At 38.1% G+C, this 15,199-nt stretch overlaps 1 protein-coding gene across 16 annotated transcripts in view; it reads right to left on the reverse strand.

Annotated features, from left to right (window-relative positions):
- Window positions 1-15,199, reverse strand: part of EZH2 (enhancer of zeste 2 polycomb repressive complex 2 subunit) — an 85,246-nt gene that overhangs the window by 26,537 nt on the left and 43,510 nt on the right. For 11 of the 16 annotated variants that reach the window (XM_057504868.1, XM_057504866.1, XM_036915375.2 and 8 more), the window contains 2 exons: window positions 7,328-7,451; window positions 6,632-6,733 (listed from right to left, as the gene is read on the reverse strand). In XM_057504868.1, the coding sequence (XP_057360851.1) occupies window positions 6,632-6,733; window positions 7,328-7,451 (226 nt within the window). Of the gene's footprint in view, window positions 1-6,604; window positions 6,734-7,327; window positions 7,452-11,145; window positions 12,408-15,199 lie in introns of those variants that run through there. The other 5 variants (XM_057504867.1, XM_036915379.2, XM_036915383.2 and 2 more) reach the window with 2 other exon arrangements.

Below are 15,199 nucleotides of genomic sequence, written 5' to 3' on the forward strand. Positions count from 1 at the left end.
AGCCTGAGTGAAAGAGATCATAAATATATAAACCTGGTCAATGCTACTGAAACTCAATGCATAGGGAGACCCAAAGCAGTCTGGGATGAAGGTGGCTGCTAGGCTTTATCATCTCCATATAACCAGGCAGCTCTGCTAGAAGCCCCAATTTTACTAAAATACTGGAGATCAGAAACAGAACAATAGACACAGGACAGAAGTTGGTAAAACTACAAAAACACACAGAAAAGCAAATGAAGCAGGTAACCAGAGCCATGCTTGTCTACTACATGTAAGCTCAAGCACCTGATTCAAGGAGAGTCCTGTCAGTGGAAAATAAGACAATTTCTATGTTTCAAAGAAATAAAACAAAAATTAAGAAATAGAACAAAGTTTTATGAAGTCCCTGGTTTCCACAAGCTGGGTCGGCACCATCGTTCTGAAGCCTGGCTTCCGGGAGTGGAGCCGGGCTAAACGCGGCAGAGCAGCAGAGGCGACAACATGAAGAGACAGTGCTGTTGCCAGGCCAAGGGCCCGAGGAGAGCCGCCTGGTCCTGCTCAGGTGGCAGACCTGCTCGGGAGCCCACCAATCAGGGAGGTTGATTCTAGAAAAAAAATCAAGAACTGAATCCCCTACTCTTTATGCCAAAGGAAATTTCAGATGGGTTAAATGATATTAAAATGTAAAAATGAAAACAAAACTAAAAGGTAAAATGGGTAATTTATAATTTGGAGAAAGACTTTCTACACCTTTAAGAAACACAGAAATTTAAAAAAAGAAATTCTAATTTAGTTACATAAACATTTAAAACTTCTGTATATCCAAAATACTAGAACTAACATCAAAATAGGGAAAAAATCTGCAAAACAAATAAAAAACTAATTAATATACAAAAAGTCCTTAAAACTCATGAGAAAGTCCAACCTAATTTGAAAAGACCCAAGACCGTAACAACTGATTCATAAAGGAAACATAAACAATAGATACTTAACCACACTAAATAATTAAAGAAAAGCAAACAAACTGTAATAACCTTTTACCTCTCACATTAGTGAAGATTAAAAAGACTGATGATATATTTTGCATTGGGAATACAGATGAGTAGACACTTCCTTAAACAACTGGTGGAGGTAAAAATATAAAACCTTTTTGGGGGCAATTTGGTAATACCTATAAAAATTTTCAATATCCATATCCTCTTGACCTAGTAATTGTATTTCTAGGAACTTTTCCTACAAAATTACTCAAAAGATGCAAAGATGTGTATGAGGGATATTCATCAAAACACAAATTGCAAAAGTAAAAAATAAAAACCTAACTGTTCATCAATTAAGAATAAATTAATTATGGTATATCCAGGGAATCAAACACTATGGGTCCTAAAGAGACCAAAGACCTGGGCAGAGGTTATGAAGTGATGGCCCAAAATGGCAAGAAACTTTAAAATAAAATACATACCATCATTATTATTAACATAGAAAAAGAAACCTAAAAGAATAAAAGTCATGGGGTTTTGAATACAGGGACTTTTGCCTTCTGTTTATATATTTCTGTGTTATTTGAATTTTTATAAAAATCATTTTGCAATGACCTTTGATTCCAGAGAAAGCAAAAGAGTTTCATGAACCCAAGAGATATTCACATTAACTGGTATAAAAATGCCTCAGTCGATTGCCCAGGCAGCTTAAGAAATCTCCCTAACCCTCCCCAACAGTACTCAAGTAATATTTTTTTACAAAATCCATTGAGAAGATAAAACATAATCTTAAGCAATGAATAAGTCAATCCGTATTATCAAGCTAAAAAGTGATAGACGTTCTAGGTCTAGTAAAATTTTCTTATTTTTACTGAGCAATAAATGTTTAGCATTGCATACTGCACAAGTATTTCTTTTTGTTCATTCTGTTTGTTTTTAAAATATGTGTCAAAATTTGGTTTTGCATTTTGGGAAGACCTGATCTTTGTAATAATCAATTTAACAATTTGTGTATTTAAAACACAAACTATATACACAATGGTCTAGGAGAAAAAAAAACTTAAAAGCAACCTCTTGTGGTTTATTTGCAGAAAATAAACAGTATTTTTTTATTTGCTTTTTAAACTTAAGATATATAATAAGTGAACTCATAAAGTATATGTATATATTTAATGTAGGATAATGATATTTGACTCAAACATCATAAATGGCCTTTCTTTTTCTTAAATAACCTTTTGGAAAAGCATAAAATGCTTATGTTAATTTCCTTTCAAAAAAAAAAAAGGAAAGCCTCCTTTATGGCCATTTAAGAAAAGTTCCATCTATTTCAGCCTAGAGAAAGCCGGAAAGGAAGCAAAGGCTGCAGTGATCTGAAAAGTTGTGCGGACAGGAAGGGCTGGCAGAGTTAACAATCAACTCTGCAAGTAAACACCAACAATTGCTTAAGAGAGGCAACAGCAGCAGAAAGCAACTAAGAAACCAGTTCGTTGAGACACCAAAAAAGGATGGGTATGTTCAGACTTTGAGTCAAAACAGACCGGTGGGAGAGCCATTCAGTTGTTTCTAAGGTGTGAGAAAAATGACCTCGCTCCCTGCAGTAATTGCTCAAACAGCTCATGAGAATCTAGACCTACTGGTCCTACCATCCTGAAATTTACAAAGGAAAAGAAAGCCTGTTACTATATCCAAAGCTAAGAGTGTGTTTAACCAAAGAGCACAAAATTATACACTGGGTACACTAGCATATTACTTTTTCTTTGTAAACAGTAACTAAATTTCTATTTACCATTAACTGAGAAAACTGCATTGCTAAGTCAATAAATAATGCAATCAAGTGTTTACATTTAAACAAGATACCGTTTTTCTTCTCCATCAACAAAAACAGTTAAGTCCAAATTGTGACCATATGAAAGAACTTAACAATTCTGTCATTTTGGTAGAAGCCTCTCCAAGAAAAATTCATTTCCAACTATCAAATGATAGGTGATGGACTCACAATCATTTCAAATATTACCAAGAAGAGCAAAACTGTGTGTATTGAAAAGCCTAGGTTTTTAATTCTTCATGAACATGAGAACTGGGATATCTTTCTGATGCTGCTTATATGTCAGACATTCTGAAGAAGCCCCACATTTAAATACGTATAAAAAATTCTCACTCTTTTGATTAGTAAACAAGACATAGAATTCTTATGAGAGTGTCATATTCTCCTCGGAATCTAGAAATGCATATTGGCAGGATATTTTTTAAGTTACTAAACCAACCATACCATTTGCACATAAGACAAGCCTCTTTCACAGCCATAATGTGCACAGGTAATAAAAATCTTGATAAGAATCAATGAAGGAAAGTGCCTTGTGGTTTTTAGCAAGAAATGGACAAATGTACAAAAAGAAATGCACCAATAAGAACTACAGGGATGATTGCTAAACCAGTTTCTTCATTAAAACTGGAAAAACCAACAAACACATTGAAGAGTATGAGTACCAATGTGAAGGCTTACAGAAGATAACGTTTTTACCTATAAGGCAAAGTAATGAAAAGTCACCCAGAAACAATTTCCTGAACAATAGCCAACATACTGTGGCAAAAAGGTACACATCCCTCGGCCTGCATATGTCACTTTATGACATTTTTAAGCTGAATGCTCTCAAAAAGGTCAACTGAAGAGCAAAGGAAATAAATATAAAAAACATAGTCACTGTCTTCAAGAAGTCAGAAGTATTTTTAAAAAGAAAAAATAGACGTTTTCAATACTAAAATTCTATGGGCAACATTGCTTAGGTTCTGTAACCTCAACACTAAAAAATAAGTACCCAGGAGTATCTTAAAAACACACATAAGAACAGAATATACTAAAGACATGCCCTCTAAGTTCCACTGCAGACTCCTCCATCTAAAGTCAATCGCAAAATCACTTCATTAGATCAGAAAGTATACTTCTGTCAGACACTCGTTACTAAAATAACCAAAATTAAAAATCATTTTCATACTGAATGTATCTACTTTGGCAAGTACAGGAGGGATTAAAGTGTAAGACTTGAGGGAAAAACTGAAAAGTGTCAGTGCACTGTCCTCATGCCGCAAAGGATTCAAACTGAAGACAGCACTCACAAAGGATCAGCTTATAAAAACAAGCAGTTAATTAAACAGTGTTGTAACAGCACTTCCCAATGTTGAAAGCCATAGACTTTAGGTGTCTGGATCAACACTGCAGCCGGATATTCTGCCAAACCTCCACTAGGAAAAGTCTTTGCAAACAGGCTAACTTTCATTTAGCCTCCTGCTTCTGACCTACTTCAGGATCCAACTTTTAAAGCATATAAAGAAATGGATATAGCTGGGAATGCTCAAACTGAAGAAAAAAATAAGCAGGGATTTAGTCTCACCTGCAAAGTAAGGAGATTAGACAGATCATTAAAGTCCTTTCCATCCCTAAAAGTTTATTACTTATTGTAGTAACACTAAAAAGTTTACCACAAACTGTATAAATCTTAGCTTCCAAGAGTCAGTGACGATGGTTTTAAAGGGAGGACAGGGGCTGGGGGTGGGGCGTAAAGATGGATCCCTTGAAGCAGAATCAAGAGAGCAGCTCAAAAACTAAGTGTGCTTGCGCAGGTCAGAGTTCCAAGCAACAAAAACAAAATTCCTGAGGCTGGGGGTTATTTTCCTCCTTTTCCCCTCCTGATTTGTGAAAATGGTTTTTCTCAACCTGCATGGGTACCAAGTTTAGGAAACAATTTTGTTTTATTAACATGCTAATTTCTTACAATTTCTCACAAACTTACACATACTTCTCACAAACTTACAATGAAAAGTCAGATATCTTTACATGCAATGACTTTTTGTCTGTTTAGCACAATTAAAAGAAAATTCAATTAGTAAATATTCATTTGAGTAAACTGTACTCTTAAATTTAATGCCAAAAATTATATTATAAGCAATTCAGGTTGGACATAAATAATGAACTTCACCAGTTCCGTAATGTGTCTGAGCAACACATACTCCTCTGCGCCCACATCAGATCACTAGAGCAAGCCAACTAACTTACCGATTTCTTGCCTCTTCTTGGGGGAGGAAAAAAAAGGTGTAACAAAATCATCACTGAGATTTAATGAGGCAGTGTTTGCAGAGTACCTAGCACAATGCCAGAAATTGTTGCTATTAATTTTTAGTGTAAATGTAAGCTGGGCTTCCAGTAGCATTTTGAAACATCTAATAGGTGGCAAAAATAAATATTCCATGCATTTCTACTTATCTCTCCAAATCTCTAAAATGTATTCCTCCTAGGAGAAAAAAGGAGGTTTCTTTTTCCTTCACCTTAAAGTTTCCAAAAGGTCACCCAATAAAACTTTCAAAAGAATTCCTTTGAAGCCCCATCCTTACCCCTTTGAGAGTGTCCTGACTGGCATAGCAAAGAACCCCTTCCATCATCATTTTGTATTAATGAAAAGTCATTCACCTCTAACATGTAGACCTTGACCTACCCTAGATGACACAGGAGCTGTTAGTAGCATCTGATACGTATTTATACAATTGCAAGTCAGAGCTTTAAAGAGTTATCACCTGATAAAAATGCATAAATGACTAAGAATCATTCCAAGTCAGGTGGCCATCGAGGCCGCATGAAATGATCCCTAGGATCGCACTTGCAGCATAGACTGGGCTATCATGACAGCAATGACAGATCATTGAAGCCATTTTGTCACAGTCTCAACAGGTCTCATACAAGAGCAAATCATGGCTTGATTTTTATAATATTACACTAAAAATGATCACTCATTGAAAACGTTAAATTTAGAACAGATTCCGTTGTTTCTATGCTTCCCATGTTTAGATACTCGATAAACAATCATCTACTAACATGGTGTAATTAAACCAAATCACTATCTTCCCTCTTTTTGTTTTAATACCCAAACAGCACTCCATAACCTACACCACTGTTTTCCAATAAAACACAGGACTTAAATAGAAATGCTTTAACAAAAACCCTCCTGACAGGTTTTATAATGTTTAAGCTTCTGTTTTCTTTTCAGCTTGCTGCCGCTGTGTTTTAATGGGCTGTTTCATTATAAAAGCTACTACAGATGTATTGCTTTCCTCTGAAAACAGGATTTCTTGGAGTGATTAAGATCTTCCTTATTCATTGAGAAACACTATGGAAAAGGAGATTCCAATCTCTCGGCACCAAATGTAAGAATTCTTAAAGAGAGAGCCTTAGAATTTGAACAAAATTTGAATTTGAACAATTAGTGTATGAATGTGAACAAAAAGCATACATTTCTTGTGGCATGGCTAATCCATATTAAGGAGGGAAAAAAGACAACTGTGAGTCGGAAAGCCTTGCTCTAAATAGTGATCTGATGAGGACATTAAGAGTATTTAATTTTAAGGTTTTTTTTAAAATCAACAGTCTTATAAAAATCTAGGAACCCACCGAGTAACAGTGCTACCACCCTGAACACCAGACCTGTTACAGGAACAGCTAGGCGCGGTACCGAAGGCAGCCATTAACAGCCAGCAAAAGGAAATAGCAACAGGAAGATGGACAGCCTGAATTCAGTCAGTGACTTCCTCTCAATAACCAACGTTCCAACGGCAAACACCAGAGAGCACTGATAATGACTACTGTGCGTGAGTTAACCAACCTCCCTGGTCCCTCGCAATGAGCTCACAGAAGTCAGGATGTGCACAGGCTGTATCCTTCGCTGTTTCCATTCTTGGTTTAAGATTTCCGTTCTTTCCAAAATTTTCTGACGATTGGAACTAAACATACTCTTTAAGAAAATGGAGAAGAGGAAAAAAGAAATGGTTCATTGTTAGAAAAATTTTAACATTTCTAATGCAGGTTAAAATCTAATGATCTCTGTTTACCAGGAACATTCCCTCAAACGCATACAGATTTTACACTAAACTCTTCATTTCCCACATTCAAATAATACAAAAACACCACACCTATTATTTTATTGAAAAGTGGGAGGCAAATGAAAATTATTTCCACCCCTTCTTTGTTAATTTCATATACATTAAAAAAAACACACAATGACTTTAGAAACATAAAACCATGAAACACAGTCCTTCATATTTGAGTACCAAGTCTACACATGCAAGATAAAGGTACACTAAAAAGATAGTGATTTCTAAGTAGGCTGGATAACCATCCGATTAAAATCCTCCCATCACCATTAATATTCATGATACAATTTCCATGTTCACTAAGACAGATCAAGGACCTCAACTTCCAAGTGTTCATCTTATTGTAAATATGACCTTGGCTGAAAATGTACCCTTTCAAATTAAGACTTATCTTGAGGGGGAAAGAAAGCTATCCGTTACTGCATATGCATTTTCACAGAAGATGAGAGTTATACCTTCACTTCATCAGCTCGCCTGAACCTCTTGAGCTGTCGCAGCCGCATGTACTCTGATTTTACACGTTTTCGCCAACAAACTGGTCCCTTCTCAGATTTCTTCCCAGTCTGGCCCATGATTATTCTAAAAGCAATGGTTTCACAATAAAATCACTAATCTAACCAGCCTGAATATGATCACTTGTGTTTTAATCCCCAGCAAACAATCAACAAAAGAAAAAATACATAGTAAACCTGTTGACATTCGCAGAAGGGTGCTCATTTGTTCTGTGTGGTTAAATCCTTAAAGCATTTCATTCAAAGTATAAACTTTTATCTCATACAACTTCAAAAAAATATTTTTATTTGAAGAGATTTTCCACTCTTAAATAGCAGCCACTTTACAGAAATGTGACCCCATTACAGGACTTAAGTACATTACACAATCTCATTTAGTCTATGAGATCCTTACTGTGGAGTGAAAAAAAATGTAAACACATACTCAAAGCTTTTCATCACTGAATGACTAATAATTGAAAATGAGAAATCTGAAAAAGTAAAATTTACATTTGGCACTAAAGTAGCATACAGCCCAGGACAGCCTGTGTGCAAATGAAAGCAATCCCCCTGTTCCCACCCCCCACCCTGCCACCAACTACCGCGTGACAAGTCCGGATTGTGCCTCTTGGACCACCTTCGTTCACATGAAGGGTCTCTCTGCTACCAAGAGAAAAAAGAAAGGAATGCAGCAAATGGGAAGCAAATTATTCTGTTATTTTAGTTGCGACCCTAGGGCCCAATGAGGTTTAAAGGTGGGGATAGTCTAGATCACCAGATGTCTGATTCATACTACAGACCCCCCACTTTAAGTCTAAACAAGTGTTCCTTCTGGAACATTTTCTTCTCAAAGTAGTAGAATCATACTTGTATCCTCAAAAGATGAGAACATTTTTCTGCCACAAGGTAAAAGGTGCCACGTTAAAGATTTTTGCTTCAATTTTTATCTAAGAGCAATGGAAACCCACTGAATGCTTAAAAGGGTAGGGGTGATACACATTTTTAGAAAGACCACCCATCTAACTGCAGCACACGAGCAAGAGGGGGGCTGGCAGAGAACAAAGGCTCAACGGTGAGGCCAGGTCAGACTGGACAGCAGGGTCTCCCAGAGAAGAGAGGACAGAAGCTTCCACCGCCACCTTGGTGATGAGAGGGAAAGGTCAGTGAATTCAACTCCACAGTTACTTAGGGGAAAAGCTGGTGATGACTGGGGGAAGATGATTCTCTGGTTTGAGAAACTGAGCAAAGGCTTCATTTACCCATTTACATAAAATTCTCAGGCACAACTTTTTACAATAGCCAAGATATGGAAGCAACGTAAGTGTCCCTCAGTAGATGAATGGATAAAGAGGAGGCACATATACACAATGGAATACTATTTGGCCATAAGAAAGAAACAAATCCTACCATTTGCAACAACATGGATGGAGATGGAGGACATTATGCTCAGTGATATAAGCCAGGCAGAGAAAGACAAATGCCAAATGATTTCCCTCATTTGTGGAGTATAACAGTGAAGCAAAACTGACGGAAAAAAATGGCAGCAGATTCAGAGACTCCAATATTGAACTAGTGGTTACCAAAGGGGAGGGGTGTGGGAGGGCGGGTGGCGAGGGAGGGAGACGGGGATTGAGGGGTATTATGTTTAGTACACATGGTGTGGGGGATCATGAGGAGAACAATGTAGCACAGAGAAGGCAAATAGTGGATCTGTGGCATCTTGCTACACTGATGGACAGTGACTGCATTGGGGTGTGGGTGGGGACTTGATAATATGGGTAAAAGTAGTAACCACATTGTTTTTTCATGTGAAACCTTCATAAGAGTGTATATCAATCATACCTTAATAAAAAAAAAATTCTCAGGCATAAAGAAAATTGCCTAAAGAGACAAGACTTCGAGGAAGACACAGTCCAGAGATCAGTGGGTACCTTTCAGTAAGAATAATCGGCCACTTTTGGTAAGAATAATCAGCCAAACGACGACAAATAAAGCAGACCAGGAACTTCTTGGAGCCAAATGAGGGGCAAAGCAAGCACACAGTCGGTGCAGCAAAAAAGGGGGAGGAGCTGATGAATATACGAAGATGAAACTCAGAACTTGCCTTTACGGAGCTTCTATCCAACCTAAAAAGTCCAAAAAGGAGAAAATAAATTACAATATGAGATACATATGCAAAAGTACTTGGTGGGGAGGGAGATGGTAAGAAACTGCATAAAGATGGCAGGGAAGGGGGAGACTCACCCTTCAAAGTTGAGCTGGATTTCAAAAGGCCAAGAAAGAATGGAAGGGATGCAAAGGTATGAGCTGGGGACAAGTGGGTGTGGGGCTGTGAAGGCAGAGGCCCCACTGGCAGACCCGTCAACAAAGGCAGATGCCAAGTAGGTGAAGACCCCAAACTACGACGATGAGGGAATGAGAAGAATGGACAGATCTCAGGAAATTTGAGATAAAGATGTTGATGAGATCACAGAGATAGGACCATCCTCCTGGAAGGGTTCAAAGTGCAAACACGCACTGGGTGGAGAAGTGGAACACAGAAAACAGTACTTAGAACTGAGAAGCCAAAACCATCCTTGAGGTAAAGTAGAAAGTGAGGAAAAAAGACAAGAGTGAGGAGGATGGTGAGATAGGGCAAGAAGACAGCTAAGTTAGGGAGAAATTGGAACTTTATTTTAAAAAATTACTTTGTAGCAATTGTTTGCTTTCATATCGGCTAGCTAGTTAACAGATATGCTCAAGTAATTCTATGCAAATTATTTTCACACATCTAGCACTTCAAAGGCGTAGGAACTAGGAAGAAAAGCAATTAGATAAAAAGGGATTATCGGTTCCTTCATTAATTCATAGGCTAATCACAACTAGTACATCTGCTGCCTTGACAAACTTTTGGTCCTTGGAGGAAGGTGCCCCCTCAAACCTGATAAAACCTACAAAATGTTTTCACTGACGTGCAATGAGGGTATTATGGTACACATTTTATGTTTTGGTGAAGAAGTATCATTACATTAGTTAGCAGTTTGTGTTTTCATACTAGAATCCTCCTTGTCTAATATTCTGGAATACTTTCCACATCGTTTCTACCATTACCAACAATGTCTAATAAAGTATCTCACAATACGGTCTCTCTGACCAAAGTTACCGAACTAATAAACAAGTGCCAGATCAAGAATGGAATATCTCAAAACTGGTTCCTGAGCCAGCCTCTGTGAGAAGGCAGAGATGGACAGATGTCCATGTTTAGAAATTTCACAAAGCTCTTCCAGACAGTAAGATACCTAAGTTGATGTTTTTAGCTATAGAATGATCTGATAAATATGCACAATAGGGAGGAAATAAGAAAAACACTAGTAATTCATTTAGGGTAAATTATAGACATGTAAGCATCATGACTGCTGAATTATGATCTAAGAAATAAATCTAAAATTGTTCAGACTGTTCTTTGGAAGTGTAGGGATAAACAGGCAGATCCATGAAAAAATTGCAAACCCTAAGGCCCCATTTAGAAGCAGCGTCACATGAAGCGGACTCCCTCCTGCTATCTGCTTTCAGCATTCTAAAATCACGTCTCCGTGTCACTCCACTTCACCCAACTGCAAGTTCTTCAGCAGCAAGAACCATTTTTTATTCATTTGTAAAATCCCAGAACCTGGCTGTATGCCTGGCAAATAGATTTAAAATCACAAAAATTTTTAAAACCACAACTATTAATGTGCACTGATCATGAGTGCCTCATAAAGTGGAGCTGTGCTAACAAGGTGTGAGAAAGAAGCGTGGCCTACCTTGCCTGAGGCTGGAAAGATGCAGCTCATATCACCGACAAATGCCCAAGAGATGGGATCCAGGGACAGTGAGGACCCCGTGGTCCGGCTGCCCTACCAATCAAGAGATACTGAGTATACAACCTGGAGCTCCTAGGATTTCTTTTTATTAAGGAAGTAGATACTGCCGTAAGACCTTACGCAGACAGAGGGATCACATCACCTACCTCAAAGTTGGTTACAAACACCAAACACACAGATGCACCTAGCTCTACACCTTCAAATCCCACATGGAACAGCCGATTCAAATCAGGACTGTGTTCTCCACTACATTATAACTCAGTAACTATTAAGATACAGCACCAAATATTAGTCTATCAGCAGAAAAGAACCTTTATTAAAAATGACTTGCCACTAAGTGGTTGGGGTTTTTTAATACATCCAATTTTTAAATTTCTCATTCAAAAGATCTGTTTAGTTTCACAGATGAAATGGCACTAGTATGATTTTTATCCAGGATATGAAAACAGCTTCTCATATTCAAAACAGGTTGTAGCCCTAGTCACTAAAACAAGATTCCACCCGTATGCAGTGAAACAGAAACAACATTTATGCTTTACTTCGAAAGACAAACCAAATTATGGCAGGCAACCCTCAAAACCTTAATACAATGAAATAAAGCCATAGAGAATTGCAAATATACAGGTTAAATACAATTAAGAAAAACTACAGAGTGTGTTTCATCAATCAAACACCCTGAACACCACCCTTGCGACCCAGCTCTGTCCCACAGCAGCAGACGTGGTGTCCGTTCTGCTGTCCTCCATCAGTTCACCTTCTCTGGAAACCTCCCCCAACCCTTCTCTGAGGACGCCGCCTGCATGGGAGGAAGCCTGGGGTCCCAGCCTGCCCAGGGCCACCTCTCCCTGCAGCAGCCACCAGGACAGGGTTGAATATATGACCAGAATCAGTCCAGTCACGGTGACAACCTCAGGAGCTTCCCTGCAACGTGAGGACAGGAATGCTCACTCTCTTCCACTTAGGTTTTGAACCTGGAAACTCTCTGCCAAGAACTGCTGGAAGGCAACTTGCAACCAGGAGAAGAACCTGCAAAGTACAGAGTCAACAACAGAAAAAGAAAAAAACACCCCAAACCAAGATTAAACTTGAGTTCCCATCGCTGAGCCCTGACCAGGCACGCTTGGCCAAAGCACCACCAGAATCGTTACAGGAGCAGGCAGTCTCTTTTCCTTAGTACTGAGATTGTATTACAGTGACACCTGAATTCACAGAGGATGGGCTCTTGTGACCTACTGGCTCGTCAGGCCAAGGGCGTCAGGAGGAGCAGTTACCCAGTGGCTCTGCTCCCCCCAGGTGAGGCACTTCCTCCAGCCTCAACTTTTACAGCCCAGGTGAGGCAGCTGAGACCCTCCTCCACCACCTGCCTCTGGGTAGCTGGGCCACACAGCCCAAGGCAGCAGCTCTTCCCTGGCAGGTCCGGCCCTAGTCCCAGGAAGGGGCCTTTACCTAAGACAGCATTCCTGACCCCTCTTATACAGTGGCCAATGACTGAGAAATTTAAAAAGTTCCCCAGTCATTTGCAGTGCCCTGAATACCTTTCTTTAAAGGTTCCTCATTCCTACAAGTTATTTTTTTATTGAAGTATTGTTGATAAACAATCTTATATTGATTTTTAGTACACAACACAGTGGTTCAACAGTTACCCATCTTATGAAATCCTCATCCCCATGAGTGCAATTATCCATCAACAGAGTAAGATGTTACAGAATCACTAGCTATATTCTCCATGCTTTATTACCATCCCCATGACCAACTTAAATTATGATTGGTAATTTTTGTACCCTTTTATCCCCCTCACCCTCCCTACTCACTCACCCTAACTCCACCCCATGGTAACCACCAGTCACTTCTCAGTGTCTGAATCTACTGCTATTTTGTTCATTTGTTTTGTTTTGTTTTTATATTCCACAAATAGATTAAATCATATGGTATTTGTCTTTCTCTGCCTGGCTTATTTCACTTAGCATAATACCCTCTTCATCCATCCATCTTATCACAAATGGCAGGATTTCTTTTTTATGGTTGAATAATAATCTACTATGTATATATACCACATCTTAATCCATTCATCTATTGATGGACATAACTTACATAATGCTTCCATAACTTGGCTACTGTAAATAATGCAGCAGTAAACACAGGGGTGAATATGTCTTTTTAAATCAGGGATTGTGTTTTCTCTGTGCAAATTCCTCTAAGTGGAATAACTGGGTCATACTGTATTTCTATTTTTAGTTTTTGGAGGACCCTCCATATTACTTTCCACAGTGTAAGAGGGTTTCCTTTTTGTCCACATCCTTGCCAACACTTGTTATTTCTTGTCTTCGGGATAGAAGCCATTTTAACTGGTAAGAGGTGATGGCTCACTGTGGGTTTGATCTGCATTTCCTTGATGATTAGCAATTTGGAGCATCTTTTCATATGCCTATTGGCCATCTGTATTTCTTTGGAGAGTGTCTGTTCAGGTACTCCTCCCATTTTGTAATGAGGCTATTTGTTTTTTGGGGTTGAGGCATCTGAGCTCTTTATATACGTTGGATGTTAATCCCTTATCAGATGAGTTGTTTACAAACGTATTCTCCCATGCTGCGGGAGGCCTCTTTGTCCAGCTGATGGTGCCCTTTGCTGTGAAGAAGCTTTTCAGTTTTATGTAGTCCTACCTGTTCATTTTTTTGTTACCCTTGCCTGAGGAGAAGTATCCAGAAAAAAAAAACTGCTTCTGCTTATGTTCTGCATTAACTTTTTTTTTTTTCATTTTCCAATTCCCTCTGTTGTATTATTTTTTTTTAGATAATTATTTTTTATTGAAGGGTAGTTGACGCACAGTATTACATTACATTAGTTTCAAGTGTACAACACAGTGATAAAACATTTATATACATAATTCTAGGTTCCAGCTATCACCCTACCAAGCTGTTACAATATCTTGACTATATTCCTTATGCTATACATTACATCCCGGTTACTTATTTATTTTAACATTGGAAGTCTGTCCTTTTTTTTTTTTTTTTTTGTGAGGGCATCTCTCATATTTATTGATCAAATGGTTGTTAACGACAATAAAATTCTGTATAGGGGAGTCAATGCTCAATGCACAATCATTAATCCACCCCAAGCCTAATTTTCGTCAGTCTCCAATCTTCTGAGGCATAACAAACAAGTTCTTACATGGAGAACAAATTCTTACATAATGCATTAACTTTTGACTCTTAACTGACTGCCCAACAAAATTTAAATACAGTTGACCTTTGAACAACATGATTTTGAACTGCACGGGTCCCACGTATACACGGATTTTTTTCAGTATGCTGGAAAATGCTTTGGAGATTTGCGACAATTTGAAAGAACATTTTCCTTTATCTAGCTTACATTTTTGTACATCCAAATTGTGTTAACTGACTGTTATTGGTAAGGTTTCCAGTCAACAGTAGGTTATCAGTAGTTAAGTGTTGGGGAGTTAAAAAGCTGTATGTGGATTTTCGACTGTGCAGAGGGACTGGCACCAACCCCTGAACCGCCCCCATTGTTCAAGGGTCAACTGTATACTACTGCAGTATTCTCGATGTCCTTCCCTAACTAAAAAGTCTTTTTACTTCATAGCAAGACTGCCATAAAATCGCCTATTTTGAAAAAATGAACGGTCTGCAATAGTGTTTTTATGCTTAAAATAGAGGGCAGCTGTTAGTCTTATTTAACAATTTCATTTTTTTTTAGTTAAAAATCCATTGCTTTTACATGATCCATCCTTGTGGTTATGGAAATGTTATTTATCTTGCCCCTTTTAACATCAATATCCTGGTTGTGATATTATACTTAGTTTTGCAAGATGCTCCACTGGGTTAACTGTACAAAGGATTTCTCTGTATTATTTCTTTAAATTGCATGTAACCTGAACTTATCTCAAAATAGAAAGTTTAATAAAAAAAAAAAAGACAAATCAGGACTACTACCACTAATGAAAAGAAATACTCATTACTAAAGTTACACATCTTCC

This window comes from Manis pentadactyla, chromosome 7, assembly GCF_030020395.1.
Source record: "Manis pentadactyla isolate mManPen7 chromosome 7, mManPen7.hap1, whole genome shotgun sequence".
Taxonomy (NCBI): Eukaryota; Metazoa; Chordata; class Mammalia; order Pholidota; family Manidae; genus Manis; species Manis pentadactyla.